General features: G+C 36.9%; 1 protein-coding gene across 6 annotated transcripts in view; it reads left to right on the forward strand.

Annotated features, from left to right (window-relative positions):
- lsamp (limbic system associated membrane protein) overlaps positions 1 to 15,862 on the forward strand; it is a 1,650,453-nt gene that overhangs the window by 1,319,530 nt on the left and 315,061 nt on the right. For all 6 annotated transcript variants that reach the window (XM_052013654.1, XM_052013653.1, XM_052013652.1 and 3 more), the window contains one exon: positions 14,939 to 15,171. In XM_052013654.1, the coding sequence (XP_051869614.1) occupies positions 14,939 to 15,171 (233 nt within the window). The remainder of the gene's footprint in view (positions 1 to 14,938; positions 15,172 to 15,862) is intronic.

Genomic DNA, 15,862 nt, shown 5'->3' on the forward strand with positions numbered 1-15,862 from the left:
CCCAAGCACCAGAAATGTAGAATTATAGAAGGGCCTCAATTTATCTGGCAAGTTCAGCTCGTTTATTGGTTTCGACACTTAATTGCCCTGAAGAATACTTTCCTGATTACTTCATCAAAGGATGCAGTAAAATGTCATAAATATTGATTATTTATTTCCATGTTATGTATTTGGGATACTTCTCGTCCATCTGCTTTAACTTTCACAATATGTTTTAGCATTGAAAATTATAATCAGTAGGAGTTAGAAATTATAAACTTATTTTCACAAGTTTCTTTATAATTTAGAGTTGAAAGTTATAATCAATACAAATTCAGTAGGGGTTGGAAATTATAAACTTCCCTTAATTTGGCACTGAATTATAAAGAAACTTGTGATAATAAGTACTTGTAAGACAAGATGGACATTACCTGTTTTAGTAATCAATCACTCATGACAGTTTTAATCACCCCTCTATAACTGATTAGTTTAATATGATTGATCATAATTTTAATTGACTATAGCTCTGCTTGGTGGTCAATTAGTTGAGGACTCATTGCAAAACTATTCATCAAACAACTCATTCTGGTATAATCTGGGTGTCAGCAGCTAATTATTTTTAAAGCATCTTGACAACCTCTGTTCACTTCAGGCAAATCCCTGTTTAAAAACCTTGTGGAAATATATCGTTGTGCAAAAGCCATTTTTGTCCACTGTTGTAGCAATTAACAATAGCCGGTAGCTACAGCAGCTTTTACTGCATGTTAAATCCGCTGGCTTTGCATGCTTCATTATACTGTGACATTTTCAGGGTGCTGTTAGATATGTAAATGAACATATGGATACAGACTCTTAAGTGAGGAAATTTTAATTTCAAAACAAAGTTTGAAGGGTGATGAGAACAAATCTTTTTCTGTTTCATGGAACTTGAGATGTAAGCTGTTCTTTGCAATGTAATTACACCAGAAATAACAAGCATGTTTCACAGCGCCAAATGATAGTAATCACTTAGGGTTATATTTTCCTGTTTTGTGAATAATTACATTTTTAATGGGCCAAAAACAAAATGGCACCAATATATAATTTAATGCAGATGACTTTGTGAAAAATGCAGAGCCAACTGATCATGAACAGTGCAATGGACCTTGGCATTGTTGAGGGATGCTTTCATTTTCCTCTCCAGGGGCTAAGCCTGTTTCATGAGAGACTTTATTTTAGTGTCTTTTACATGGAATCTACATTTAAAATCATAGATAATGGCGTGAAGCTGAAATTTTAAAACTAAACTGTCATCCTGTTGTATCTGAAACTATCACTTTGATAGAATGGAATCACTCTATCCCATATATGGGATTATAGATAAACACTCATTGATTTTCTCATCAAAGTACTTGATCACAATTTAAAAGGTATAAGAATTTGCCTTTTTATGTAGCAGTTGATGTGATATTGTATTCACCATAGCAATGCTGGACCATTGGTTTTCTGCTTTGGAACTCCTGAGGTTTTACTTAAATCAAACAAAAAAAGTAGCAGTGGAACTTAAAGCCTATGAGGTTGTTATATATTGAACTCCTCAAAAATTCTAAATTTAAATGAATTAGCAAATGCTCCTTTTTGATTTAAAGGTTATTGTTGGGGTTCAGCCTGTCAGTCACTAAGTTCCACTATATTGTTGTTGTTGGATAAAGAAAATGAATACAATTTGCTGTGCCCTTCCCAGTGGCTTTAAACCTTCACCTTATCTGCAGCTATGCCTTGCACTTTATTGTTTACCCGCACTGCACTTCCTCTGTAGCTGTGACACTTTACTCTGTATTCTGTTATTGTTTTACTCTGTACTACCCACAATGCACTGTGTAATAAATCGATCTGTATGAATGGTATGCAAGACAATTTTTTCACTGTACCTCAGTACAAGTGACAAAAATAAACCAATATGAAATAGAAATTGTGTGCCACATGAAGAGAAGCTTAAGGTATTCACATACTTCTCCACTTATGAGTTCTGGAGGAAAAGGATCATTAAGGCTAGAAAGTTAATCGTGCCTCAGTAAATGGATAATTCTTCAGCTCTTCATGAAGGCGTATGTATTTATATCTGGATATTTTGCATGAAACATGTTTTTCTCATGGATACTTACCACCTAATCTTGAAAACCTCATGCAGCCAGACCTAAAGGTTTGAACTTAAACCACTGCAGAGTGGCTTTTAAGGCTTGCTTACTTAGTTAATGTGGTTGTTCAGTCAACAATAGATTTGTTGCATTGCTGAACCAGAATGTTATAAACACCTGGTTTCTTAGAGTACATCAATTCATTGTTCCCCTTTAAAATCTTGAAGAAAGCTCAGTAGTTTTATTGTTGGCACACATGTGACAACATAGTTCTCTACCTCCAATATTAAGCCATCCATTGACAGCAAGAGACTTCACACAAAGTGCTACATTATTCACAACTAAAGATATTAATCATCATGGCCTTGATGATTATTGTATTTCATTTGTGTAAAATCATGTTTCCACCATTATATGAGAACTATAAGCCTGCTTTTATGCTCGGTGAACAGAAGTATTGTGCAGTAGTAGCTAACTTTTACAGAATATATCCTTCCCCAAGAGCTCTGATTCTAAATAAGTGATAAATGAGTCAGTCTTTGTAAGGTTATTCTTGACTACACTGCTTTGAAAATTACAATCAATGACTTGCATTATGTTTGAAAAGCCAAAATAAAATTGCAGATGCTGGATATCTTAAAAATGGAAAATGACGGATATGTTCAGCAGGTTTGGCAGCACCTGCAGAGAGAGAAACATTTGATGGATTACGCAGATTGACTCAGGAGATGATGCTGAAGGCTTGTTAATGGCAACTAGCAATCCTTCAGCATAAGAGGGATATAAGAGGAGGGAAAATACTTGCTGGGTCAGTGAGATATGGAACATGGCAGTTACTGGAAGTCTGAGGTAAAAGAGAATGGCAGATTCTGTGGGGAGAGAAGAAATGAGTACATCAGAACTGGCCAGGGATTGAAGAGCAAAAACACTGTAGATGTTTGAAAATCAATACCAAAACAGAGAATGCCAGAAACACTCAGCAAGCCAGGCAGTATCAATGGAGAGGGAAATGGCTGATGCCGCAGAGTGTGTGCCACCGTATTCTGTTGGTCTCCACACTATCGCTCACTCACTTTGTTCACTCCATCCCTTCCCCTTCTCTGTACGTTTAAATATACCTATTTTCTATTTTTTCCTGTTCTCAAGAAAGTTCAGTGGTTGATGACCTATCTCTGTGGATGCTGCCAGCCGTGCTGAGTATTACTAGCATTATCTAATTCTTTAATGTTGTACATATTTTTTTTCAGTTTTGCTTGTTTCAAGTCAAGATTTAGCTTTGGAGCTGACTAAGTTGTATGACAAGAATTCCTCTGAATTTCTGCTCTTTAACAGACGTGGAGCAGATTAAAATTTAAATTAAAAAGCTGCTACCTCAAAACACCCACTAAAACCAACACCAGAAATAGTCCACCAAAGCCAATCTAACAAATCTAAGTTTGCTCTCGCAATCTACAGCCCCAAATTCAGGACTAAACATTACGATGGCTTCAATTTCATGCTGTAAGCATGTTGTTCTCAAAATTATTATTAATTTGCTTTTAATATTTCTGATGTTCAGTCTGGACTACCATGATTGTTTCCATTATCATTGCCTTAAGAACTGCTTTTCAACGGGAACATGGATTTCTCAGAAGGATTCCTATTATTTGAGGAGGAAATAAATTACGTGAAGGCTAGATTGAAGATTATTAGAAAAGGGCATCACAGAAGGCATCTCTTCCTTAGCTATGTTCTGAGCATCTGCGGACCAAAGTTGTGTCTAGATGTTTTTGCTTGTCAGTACCTTTGAAGACTTGATGGATACCTGGAGCCCATTTCCAAGAACAGAGATGTTACATTTTATCAGCTGAGGTCATTGCATTGAATTTCTTTTCAGCATACTCTTTCCATTCAGTTGGCCAGTGTTGTTTGTTGATGTTCTTTCGATTAGGGCTGTGAAATCCAATGCTTATGCTGTGGAACCAAACACATAGAGAAAGAGCTTCCAATTCTACCTGTTGATGTATTACATGCTGAGTATTATGTGTGGTACACAAAGGTCTGTTCAATTAAATCCATTCATTTTGGAATGGGAAAGTCTTACACTTCAATTCTGTGGAGCTGGTTTGCAGTCCCTTTATCCATACATGATTGATATACAGGATTGCAAAGATAGCAATTTCAGGATTACTCTCCATGCCATTCCCTTGCTAGTCCTGAAACAAGAAAATGAAGGATAATTTCACAGCTGCAGTAGGGGTACAGAAGGAAGAATTTTAAGGTCTTGAGGCACTGGGACCAGCTGTTAGGAAGATCAGGGAGAAAGTTGACATACTGTTGGGAAGATTTCGGGAGTAGATCAGGAACCAATACATTTTTGAAATTATCTAATAGAGGTCTAAATTGTGAGAAGGAAACAAAAGAGTAAATTTTCAGGGAACTTACAAAGGCAAGTAACAAAAGAAGACTGGTACTATATTTACTATGAAAAGACTTTATTTACCATCATATAGTTTTTAGGTGGGGAAGGAGGTAAATTCTGTGTGCTCTGGAGAATGTCCTCAATCAATATATCTCCAGTCCAGTGAAAATCTACTGATGTTCGATCTGGTTCTGGGAAATAAAGCTGGCAAGTGGAGTATTATTATACCTGCTGCTGATCCAGCATAATTGAGTTTCAGATATTTATGGAAAAAAGACCAGAAAATATTGGAAGTGTAAATGGTAAACTGGAGAGAATTCGGGAAGTAAAGATGTCACAATACAAGGTTAGCAAGCAATATTAAATTTAACACCAATGAGAAGAAGGGATATTGTTGAAACATACAAAATTCTGTCAGAGCTAAACTGAGTAGATGTGGGGAGGATGTTTCCCTGGCTGGACAGGTCTGGAATAATGTGTCACAGTCTCACGAAATGGCGTAAGACATTCAGGACAGAGATAGGGAGAACATTCATGGGGATGAAACTGTGGAATTTTCTGCCACAGAAAGCAGCTTGAGGCAAGTCACTGAGATAAAGAATCAGCCACGACCACACGGAATGGCGGAGCAGCCTCAAAGAGCCAAATGGTCTTTTCTTGCTCCTTTTTTTTTGTTTCTTTGTAAAGTATAAGCAGGTAGCCAGGGGAAAACATTAGGCTAAAATGATGTGTTTTAATGAAAACAGAAGAAACACCAAAGTATTAAATGAGCACTTTGTATCTATTTTTGTTAAGGAAACAAATGATGTGCAAGTTATATTGGAAGGGGAGATGACTTTATGCAGCTCCAAGGAAATGGGGTAAGACATTTAGGACAGAGATGGGGAGAAAGTTCTCCACTGAGTGGGTGGTGAAGCTGTGAAATTTTCTGCCACAGAAAGCAAATAGACAAACTTCTGACTTGGAAATGTTTTGCTATTCTTTCATTGTTGCTGCGTCAGTATCTATTTTCTTAATAACAACATTCTGGGAGTACCTTCAGCCCACAGAAAAGAATGGTCGATCTACCAATACGTGCTCAAGGAAAGTTGGGAGTAGGCAGTGAAGGTGAAGAACTCCAACTCTGCTGGCATCCCATGAATGAATAAATACAATTAAAATAAACTGATTATTTCATGCCCAAATTCATGATCTCATTATTAATCAAAATTATTAATCTCACTATTACATATCTCGTATAAATATTACCAACAATGAGCAGAAGCATTTTCCCCTTTTTTCATGTCATGTAGTTTTCTTACCATCATTGTATATTTTAGATCTTCGTATGAGGCTTTTGCTTCCTGAAGCACATCTAAATGAGCTGTATCCTGTGCAAGTATGGTTCCCGTGAGTATCAAGGAAGGGAAATGAGGGTCACAAGAAGTTAAATCATTTTACAGTTGATCTTGTACTGTGTTTGATCGATTAAGCTAACCTTTTTTGAAAAAAGTACCTTCTGCATTCTGAGAAGTATTATGGACATGTCCTGAATGGTCTAACTTCAAGGTTGCCATATTACTCTTCCCTGAACTGCATCACAATTTATAAGTGTGTAACTCAATCTTTTTCCCATGACTGAAATTATAATCAAGCTATATAGCCATCTTATGATTGTGTGTGCCAGGTTAAAAGTAGACAAATTTATTTCTCAACACGATGACTCTGATGTCTTTTTTAGTCATGTTCTTTATTATTGAACACCGTATTTTGCAGTCTTAATATGCTACACTATTTCTTAAATTCAGTATCTTAATGGTCCATATTACTGTGGTTGTCAAAAAAAATCAGCAAGCTCAAGATGTCCTATCCATGAAAAGGATATTACACTGACAATTTTGCATTATAATTACACGGTATTCCCTTGACTCTGCATTTCCCACCATAAAGGAAGCATGGGTTAGAAAATTAATGCCATAGAGTTTGTAATTTCATCTGCAATGGCAAACCCTTTGAAGGCAGTTGTACAATCAGAGTAGAAGATTACTAAACTTATCATAATATGTACGAACATAAAATAAAGAATATGTTTATAAATCATGTTCTGAAAAGCATGTGTTTTTTTTCTTTATCAGTTTATACAGCAATGAACATATGGCAATACATGTCATTTAGTCCATTAAGCCTGCCCCACGCTCATGATCACCAAACATCATGGCTAAAAACTACTACCCCACTGTGAGCATGTAAATGCCCCAAACAGTGAAAAAAGAACCAGAGCCATTAAGATGAAGACAAAAGAGACTGCAGATGCTATTGTCTGGAACAAAAACAAACTGCTGAAGAAACTCAGCAGATTGAGCAGCATCCATGAAGGCAAAGGGATAGTTGACATTTTCATTTGAGACCCTGCATAAGGACTAAGAGTATAGAGGGCAGATAACCTCTATACTCTCGGTCCTGATGTAGTGTCTCGACCTGAAATATTGATTCTGGGTTCCTCAAGTTTGTTTTTTGCTCCATTAGTATGAAAGTCCTCTGGTCTTTCCCATTACATTGGCCTTTCCTTTGTAACTTCCTGAATTGAATGTATGAGAATTTTGATTCTAACACTGATTCAGTTAACTGATTTTTTTTCCCAAAGATTAAAAGAAGATCACACGATATTTTGTCATTCAATTTGGCTGTGAAGGAGATATTCTCAATGCTTCGGTCACAGAGAGTTAGAATTTTTAAAGTGAATTATTTTCCTTTATTTGCTTAGTAGTAGGCCCTTTAAATCCAATCCAAACAGCCAAAAGCATAACCAGAGACAGATTTTAAGCTTGACTAAGGACTTTCCACCACTTCAGCTGATTAATCCAATTCAAGTGATTGCATGGGCCAATGTTATTCATTTTACAGTTAATGTAATTACGTCTTTTCACATCATGTTTCTGGAATTTCACTTCTTGAAGTACTTATTGATAGTTGTAAATGGAGAACCCTAGCCCATATCATAAGATGTTATTGAAGCATTTCTAGAATGCGATGCCATTGAATGAAGAACTACCTTTATGTTTCATAAGATAAACAGCCTCTGTTTAAAATAAATGTAAAGTTGTAAATGGTTCAGTGACAATGTAGCCTGACTGGCAGGGAACATTGTTTAAACATTTATTTGATTTCTGGAGGAACAAATCCCGTACAAGTGTTGGCAGAAGATATTTTGAAAGAAAATGCATCAATCTACTTTCTGAAATGGGTTTTAAGTGCGACAGTAATGGCATTATAAAAGTAATAGTACAAGGCACATTAGTCTAGATTTTTCATTATGATTGAAGGATAGATTTGAATTGCTGCTGCTGCAGCTTTAGACATATTCAAATGGGAATAACTTGTTCTAACCACAGTTCCAAGGTCAACCCATTAGGAAGATGCATGTTCAGATTTGGATGGCAAGCAAACAAACGGTGAGTAGGGAGTAAACATAAGTGAAATTTAAAGAGATGTGGGTATTTAAGGAAAGTATTAGAATAAGGTGACAACAATTCTGAAAAAGTTTGGAAAGCCCTGAAAGACACTTCAATTTATTCAGCCTTTCTCTCAGATTACTGGAATTAGGATTAAGAAAAGGATGGATGAATGTGAGAGCAAATTGTGAGGTGCTTACTAGCGGTAATGAACATCAGAATAATCTGAATGTATCATCTTTGCAGGATACCTACAGCAAGGTGAAACCAAATTTCAAGCTTCAGCTAACTACTCATGACATGGCGATTATGTGCTAGCACAATGCTCCATTATATCTGAAATCAGGGATGGGATCACGTGACAAAATTCTCTCATGTGATTCAGAGCCATTGTCATTCTGGATGGGTGATTTTCTGCAGAACTAAGTGGTAGTATCCTTGTAGGATGACCAATGAGGATAAACTACCTTCTGGTCACTGAAGTTGTATATCATTGAAAACATGAAATACCTTGAGTTGGGTGTTTCTAAAATGTTTCCAAATTATTCCTATTTTTACATATCTTGGCAGTGCCTACTTTTTCAGAGAATAGATCTCTATGTGTGCTAATAATTTATTAAAATGAGGTTTGTTATTTCCATTTGTAGGTCTTGGTTTAAATAAGTATGCATACTGCATCTCTCATGCAACTTGTTCTCATCTAATAATTCTGGCTTGATGCCAATCAACTTTGGATGCTTTCTCCACCAAATGGTGAAGAATAATGTGCATGGCATTTTTTATCAAATTTTCAACATCTATCAAAATATAAAAGGTTGTGAAATTGAAATTGGATTTGAATTGTGTTTAATATTATGCAATACATGGAGTTATGAGATCATGAAGAGAGATAGAAGGCTGAGACTGAATTTAGAAGGTTCAGTTCTGAGAAAAGATTGAACAGCCAGGAAATTTGCACTTTTAAGCGAGTGACTTGTTGGAGATCCCTGAAGAACAGGAGGTTTTTGATCCAGGAAAATTTCTTGGTTAGTGCAAGGCCAGGGAAAGTTACAGGTGTCCAAGTAAAACAACACATTGGATCAATGCTGGAAAATTACATAGGCTGTAGGGGGGATAGTTGAAGAGGGGTGGGGTGGGTGGAAACTGCATTTTATTTTATCAAAGTAATTCAAGGTTATTAGGTGAAAATTGAGAAAGAACCCTCAGGGAGGCTCAGGAAGGCAGCTTTGGTGCATCAGTGCCATATTTAAAGATCATTCAGGGATGTCTGAGCTGCTTTCAATCCAATCTGCATGTAGGCATATTCTGATACAGTACTCCATGCATAATTTAATAGTCTACTGGTGCACATCTTTTATAACAAATTCCTGCTGCCTTAATTATGAATAGTAAATATTTGAGGAAAACTTAAGAGTTACTTTTACTTAAACCTGACAGGTGCTTGCATATTTGTTCTCGTGCATACACCAAGCTTAGTATTGATGTTGTTTTGTGCAGCTTTTTGATGGAGAAGTATGTCATTAGCTTTGCACTGATCTTGGGGGTATTTCAGGTTTGTGTGATGACATGTCACTGCAGCTTACACAGTGAGTGGCATTGAAACTAGATGCACATCAGCACCTCCAAATCCTATGCCTTATCATTATAACTTAAATAAAACTGGGTAGACCATATTAGAGTACCCCTAGGCAAGTCCTCACAGAAACTGCCAATGTGCATTTATCAAACACACTGGGAAAGCAAATGATATGACAGCTGTAGACAACTGTGGTAAGTGGAGGAAATGAGCTTGTGGTTAAAAAAGAAGAAAATATGTGAAAACCTTTTCAGACAATTACCCTTTGTTAGTGCTTTCCTGCAGTACTGCTTAGTTTAATCACAGAGGTATTGCTGTACATCAGAATCAATGACTCATTAGAATGCTTCTTCATATTGAATTTTTCAAATGTTTATCAAAGAAAGGAGATACACTTCACTAATGGAATGTAGTTGTGGATGCTATTGTATTTTGTTCAGTCAAATATTATCACTGATCATGGCAAGGTGAGGAAAGTCTCTGCTCTATAGCAAAGAAAATTGGCTGTTGTCCAGTGATAAATAATCAAATCCAGCCCAAGGCTGGATGATGATGCTTGCTGTTAACTCCCAAAGTGCAGAACACCATTGGTTTCAATTGAAGTACGGTCCAGGAATATGTAATTTTTACCTTAAATGATGCCTCACAAAATTATAGTGAGGTAGTGCAGTACCTGGTATGGAGGAGTGGGGAATAGAGTAGAATTATTATTTTTATTTGATCCGTTCCTTGAGAAATTAATGGTGATTCTGATAAAAAGGAATAATATGCATTTCCCATTGTTGATTTCAAACCTGATATGTTGTCATGAAATGTAAATGCCAGTAAATGAGCTAAAACAATTCATAAGAAACTTGAAAGTAAATTACAGAATCATAATTATGGTGATCTGGAAATCAGTGGATTAAGTGATACAACCCATGTTTTTATGCCTTCAAGAGAGAGAATGGAACAGTTGATGGCAATAAGTATCATAGATCTTGTGGTCTACCAATCTAATATATACTGCAGTGATATTGAGATGTTGTGACATTGTGCATGTGAGTTGCTGCAATAACTAGAACTCCTCAGCTCAAAAGCCTCATTAAACCAGGGATGTGTAGGGATGTGGGAGGATAGCGGTGAGTGTGAGAAAGTGAGCAATACGAGGTTCCCAAAGAAAAATCCACAAAGCCAGGGTATGTTGTATAAAAGAGTCAATCTTGCATGGTAAACATGCAGAAAGTGTTTTTGGCTGATGGATCCTCTGTTGCAGAGCCAGCAGAGTGAGTTGCATAAATTGTGGGTGATGGGAATGTGGTGGGCATTCAAGGTTTTTGCCTAAGAGGAGATATGGAAGTCAAAGCTGGGGGACATTAGAATTTTGAGGGCAACTCGGTATCGGATGGGTGATGTGAATGGCTTCGGGAGCTAGGAGTTAAGGATCATTTGCTCGTGTGTGGGGGAGTGAATGTTAGTTCATGGCAAGACCCTGGAAAATATGGGCCATTCCCATATCTCAGGTGTCACGTCTCATTGAAGACAGACACTGATGATGAAATTCACCACTGTTTTAGGTGTCCCAACATAGCCTTCGGTTTATTGAGGAGAAGGGTGTTTGAAGGTTAGGAATTTAAACCTGACATAAAACTCATGATCTCCAGGACAGCTGTGATCCTTGCCCTCCCATATGTTTCTGAGATCTGGACTATCCCTAGCACACACATCACAAGGCACGGGACAACACCACCACCAGTCTCCACAAAATCCTCTACATTTACTGGAAGCAAAGTGAACCAATGTCAGTGTCCTTTCCCATCCAACATTCCAATTGTTGAGGCCGATGTTGGCCATGTTACGGCAGTAGCATTGTTGACATCAGGATCCAGAAATGGACACCTCTATTTTAAGTTCTTCTTGGGAAGAGATCACCAGGCAAACAAAAGAAATGGAATATCCCCACTTATTCCTGGAAATCTCTCGCCATTGACCCTACAAAGTGGAGAAGGAGCATTCAGGACAACATTGACAACCTCAAAGCCTTGCATTAGCAGCTCACAGAGGTGCTCGGGAGTGGCAAACTACCAACTCACCAGCCCTTTAGCTACATTCTGTGGAAGAGTCTGTGGTTTCCACTTTGGCCTCATCAGCCATTTCAGATCATGCTATCCCAGAGCAGAAGTCCTCCTTGTCTCCAATAACCTAAGCCCTTTGTCTCTGCAACTACTCCGGTGAATCTCATCTGCAACCTCTCCAAGGTCTTTACATTGTTCCTAAAGTGTTGTTTCCATTACTAAGCAGGATGACCATTCAGACTCAAGAGGATTTATAATGATTTAATTTCTCTTTGTTAGTTTGATACTTTATTTCTCTATCCATAAATGTAAGAATCCCATATGGGCTTTTGAGCTCTATTCTCAACTTGTCCCGCCAACTTCAAAACTTGTCCTTTCTCTCCATCCCCATTCAATTCATCTTCCCTCCTCATTATTCCTATCAAAATGTATAGCTTCACACTTTTCTGCATTAAATTTAATTTGCCAAGTGCCTACGCATTTTACCAGTGTGTCTGTAAATGCTTGATGCGTATATAATCCTCTTCATTGTTAAGTACATATCTGAAGGATTGAAATAATGTCCTATATTCCCAAGTGCGGCTTGTTAATATACATTTCAAAGAGCAGTAGTCCTAATATTGAACCTGGAGAACATTATTGTACACTTCCTCCCAACCTGAAAAAACTGTTCACCACTACTGTCTGCATGCTATTTGTTCTCTGTCTTGGCTAACTTTGCAGCTGTGCTGCCTCTATTCCCTCCACGGGCATCAATGTTGTTGATGTCACCTCAATAATGTTTCCAAAGTAAAATTTCAAAAATAGAATTTGAACCCCATTGCCACCCAAAATTACAAAGGAAAATCAAAATTAGTCCAAACATTCCCTTTGTGAAATTCCATGTTCCTGTGCTACCTACTTATGAAGTCAGTATGTGTCTTGAAGACTAGGAATCAATTAATTTATATTTATCAATCTTTGTTTTATCAATTTGCTAAGTAATTTCTCTCTGCCTTACAGCTGTGTGTCTGTGCTCTGGTTAATTAATAAAATATTTCCTTTCCTAATTGGTCCTTAGGATTTTTTTTTCTATGGTTTCTTTCTTTTTGAATGCTGTTCCCAGATGTAAGCAGAACCACTGGAAGGATTTGTGTTGTAGATTGGGAGTCATCTACTATAAATGTTATTTTTGTGAATGTCAGTGCGAACAAATACATAAAAATAGAAGAACATGAGAAAAATATGATTGCTATGCAGGGGGATTGAGGAAAAGAAAATCAAAGTGTGAAAGATGAACAGAAAATATGGAGATGGCAATGGTGAGAATTGGAATTAGTGGGGTTGCAGATTTTTCTTTGGTGGCTGGTCTAAAATGGGCAATATCAATTCAGCTGCCCATCCTGTGTTTCTCCCAAACTTTGTTTTTATTTGAAGAGACTTATAGCAGGCAGCTCAATATCATCAAAGTTATTCCATCATTCAAAGACAAAATTACCCACATGCAGAAAGAGTTGTGAGGAATTATTTTTCACCTTTTTGTCAATGATCAACACTCTTGGAGATCATCTTGTGTTTTTCTGCCTTGTACACTTCTTATGTTTCTAAAGTCTCAAAATGGAGTTGTTTCATGTGAGCAAATGATGGGCAGTCCTTGTTATGGGGTGGGAGAAGGTGGAGGTGAAATGAGAAAGAACTTGTTTCACAAGATCGGTATCAGTGACACAAATGGTGTGCATTAATTACTGGCTTCCTTTATTAATGCTCAAATGGGAGTCATCTACTATAAATGTATGAAAAGATTTAACAGGTCTTATTGAAGTCGGTGCTTTCCAAGGTCACTAGAATTAATTCTGTTTAACCTCAGTTATACTATTATAAGAAGCAAAATATGCAGTTTTATTGCTCAGTTGAAAAATGATGAAACCATGAAAGAATGCATGGAAAAGTGCTCTGGGAGGGTATATCAAAATTCATTTGGCAATGTAGCCAAAATCAGTCTCTTAAATCAGATTCAGAGGTGCATTATTCATCACTGCATGGCGTATGCTTCATTATTTGTTATTACATAGTGCCTTGCAGCAGCCAGCATCCATTTATGAAACGACAGCTTTTGCAAGCAGTATTTTGAAGGCTGTATGTTTAACAATGTCACTCCCCATGCCAGCCCGACAGAAAGGAAGCAGGAGATTTTTAATGTTACATCTTGAAAAATGTCAGAATTATTGTGTACTTCAGTTGGTAGATTTTCAGGATTGAGAGACTATAGATGTGTAAAATTGATTAATTGTGACAAATAAATATTTTCTTAAAATTTGTGCTGCTAGATAATATATTTCTTGTGATGGGCATTAATGTTCAGCTTATCTTTAATGACAACCTTCTACCTCCAGAGTATACCTGTGAGCTAGATGCCCAGTAATGAAAATTTGAAAGCAGTACAAATCATTTTGCAATTAATTTGTTTTACAGACATGTTAATGGATTGACCATTACAAGCAAGATGTCAAATATATGATTTAGCAACTTCTCATTGTATTACTCTCTTATATCCTCTACACATTCATTGTGTATTAATGTACTCAGAATTACCAATGACAAAGAAGCTATATTGAATATGCTCTTTAAACAGATCCTGCTTGAAGTAATCAATGTCGATCCACTAAAAGTATTTTTAAAATGTTGTTTCTGCTGCAGTATTTTAAAATACAGTCAAATAATACATCCATGCTATAATTTTCTTATGTCTTGATCTTTTATCATTGTATTTACCTGTAATACCATGAACAAGTTTTTTTTTGGGGGGGGTGGGGGAATAAAGAAAATATGTTCAAATAATATTTGGGAGCTGAGTTTACAGAATTGAAAATTGTTGCATGCTGTTTTGAGGCTTGTATGTATATTGTCCAATACATTTTATGAACAAATATACATACCTTTATGTATGTGTTCTGTATTTTGGAGGTTCATATTTCATGGATCAATAATTAATCTAGTTCAGCATCAGTCAGAACAATCCTAATTGGCCCACAATGAAAAAGGAGCCACCAGTAATCTTGCATCAAAATTGTCTGCATATATTCAAATCTGTGTGAGAATCATACTGTTTGTCTGATAGAGGATTTTAGGCAACGATCCAGTCTTAGGGTTCAAATGACTGACAAATTTCTCAAACAATGCTCTCATGGTGTATGCTAAATGGGTGAAATCCATTCTCTCCTATTAAACTTTCCATGTGGACTTTATGTACCCATCCATTATCTTCCATTGACATAACGTAATCACAGAACGTTCTTGTATAATGGTCTTTCAGAACCAAGAATTTGAATTAATCTATTTGGCTGTTTCTTTTAGTTCCTTTTGTATGAACATTGATTGAAGGTTTTGTTCTTCTTTCAAAGGTGCTATGTTGATGACAGGATCTCAAAGGTTGCCTGGCTGAACAGATCCAATATTATTTTTGCTGGAAATGACAAATGGTCCTTGGACCCTCGAGTTACTCTATTGACCAGCGCTCACTTAGAGTATAGCCTTCAGATTCAGCAAGTGGATGTATCCGATGAAGGTCCTTACACATGCTCAGTGCAGACCCAGCACCATCCTAAGACCTATCAAGTGCATCTGATAGTGCAAGGTAAGTGTTGATTCTTGGACTATCTGTTTAGCAAAGCAGTACATGAAAGCCCTTGCCGGTGGATCAAGTTAGTAGAAACAAAGATAAAGAATGCCACAGCCATTAAGTCACAGGATAAGGAATCCAATGGCCTGAGTGAAAAATGGAGAATTTAAAATATCTGTATTTTTAAAGCTACTGTTATTCTTGGCAACCATGAAGCAGGTGAATTGTTAAAAAGAAAATGTGCTTTACTGTTGTCCCTTCAAGAAAGTAATCTTGTGTCATTATCTGGCCCAGTCTATGTGTGACTCCTGACCAACAGCAACATGGTCAATACTTATCTCTTTGTAATATGGCCTAACAAGCCACTTGGATGCCACCAATAACTTCTCAATGGTGATGAATAAATACTGGCCTTGCCAATGATGCCCATATGGTGGAAAAGAATTTTTAACAAAAGTTCAGCAGCCATATTCAGTGCTTAGAAGGGAATGCTTTATGTCATTGTCTTTACAGGAACTTATTTTAGGAATTTCTTACTGAAAGGACTGTACCACAGATCACATCATACAAGCTTATAAAGAGCAAGTGCAGACTTTAAGTTGAATTGAGAAATGGTCCCACTGCAAAATGTACCAAAAGGGTGCAGCAGCACAGCAAATTCATCCCTCAGGCTTATTAGTCATAAAGTAACACAACATACAAATGG

Source organism: Pristis pectinata, chromosome 4 (genome assembly GCF_009764475.1).
Source record: "Pristis pectinata isolate sPriPec2 chromosome 4, sPriPec2.1.pri, whole genome shotgun sequence".
Classification (NCBI taxonomy): Eukaryota; Metazoa; Chordata; class Chondrichthyes; order Rhinopristiformes; family Pristidae; genus Pristis; species Pristis pectinata.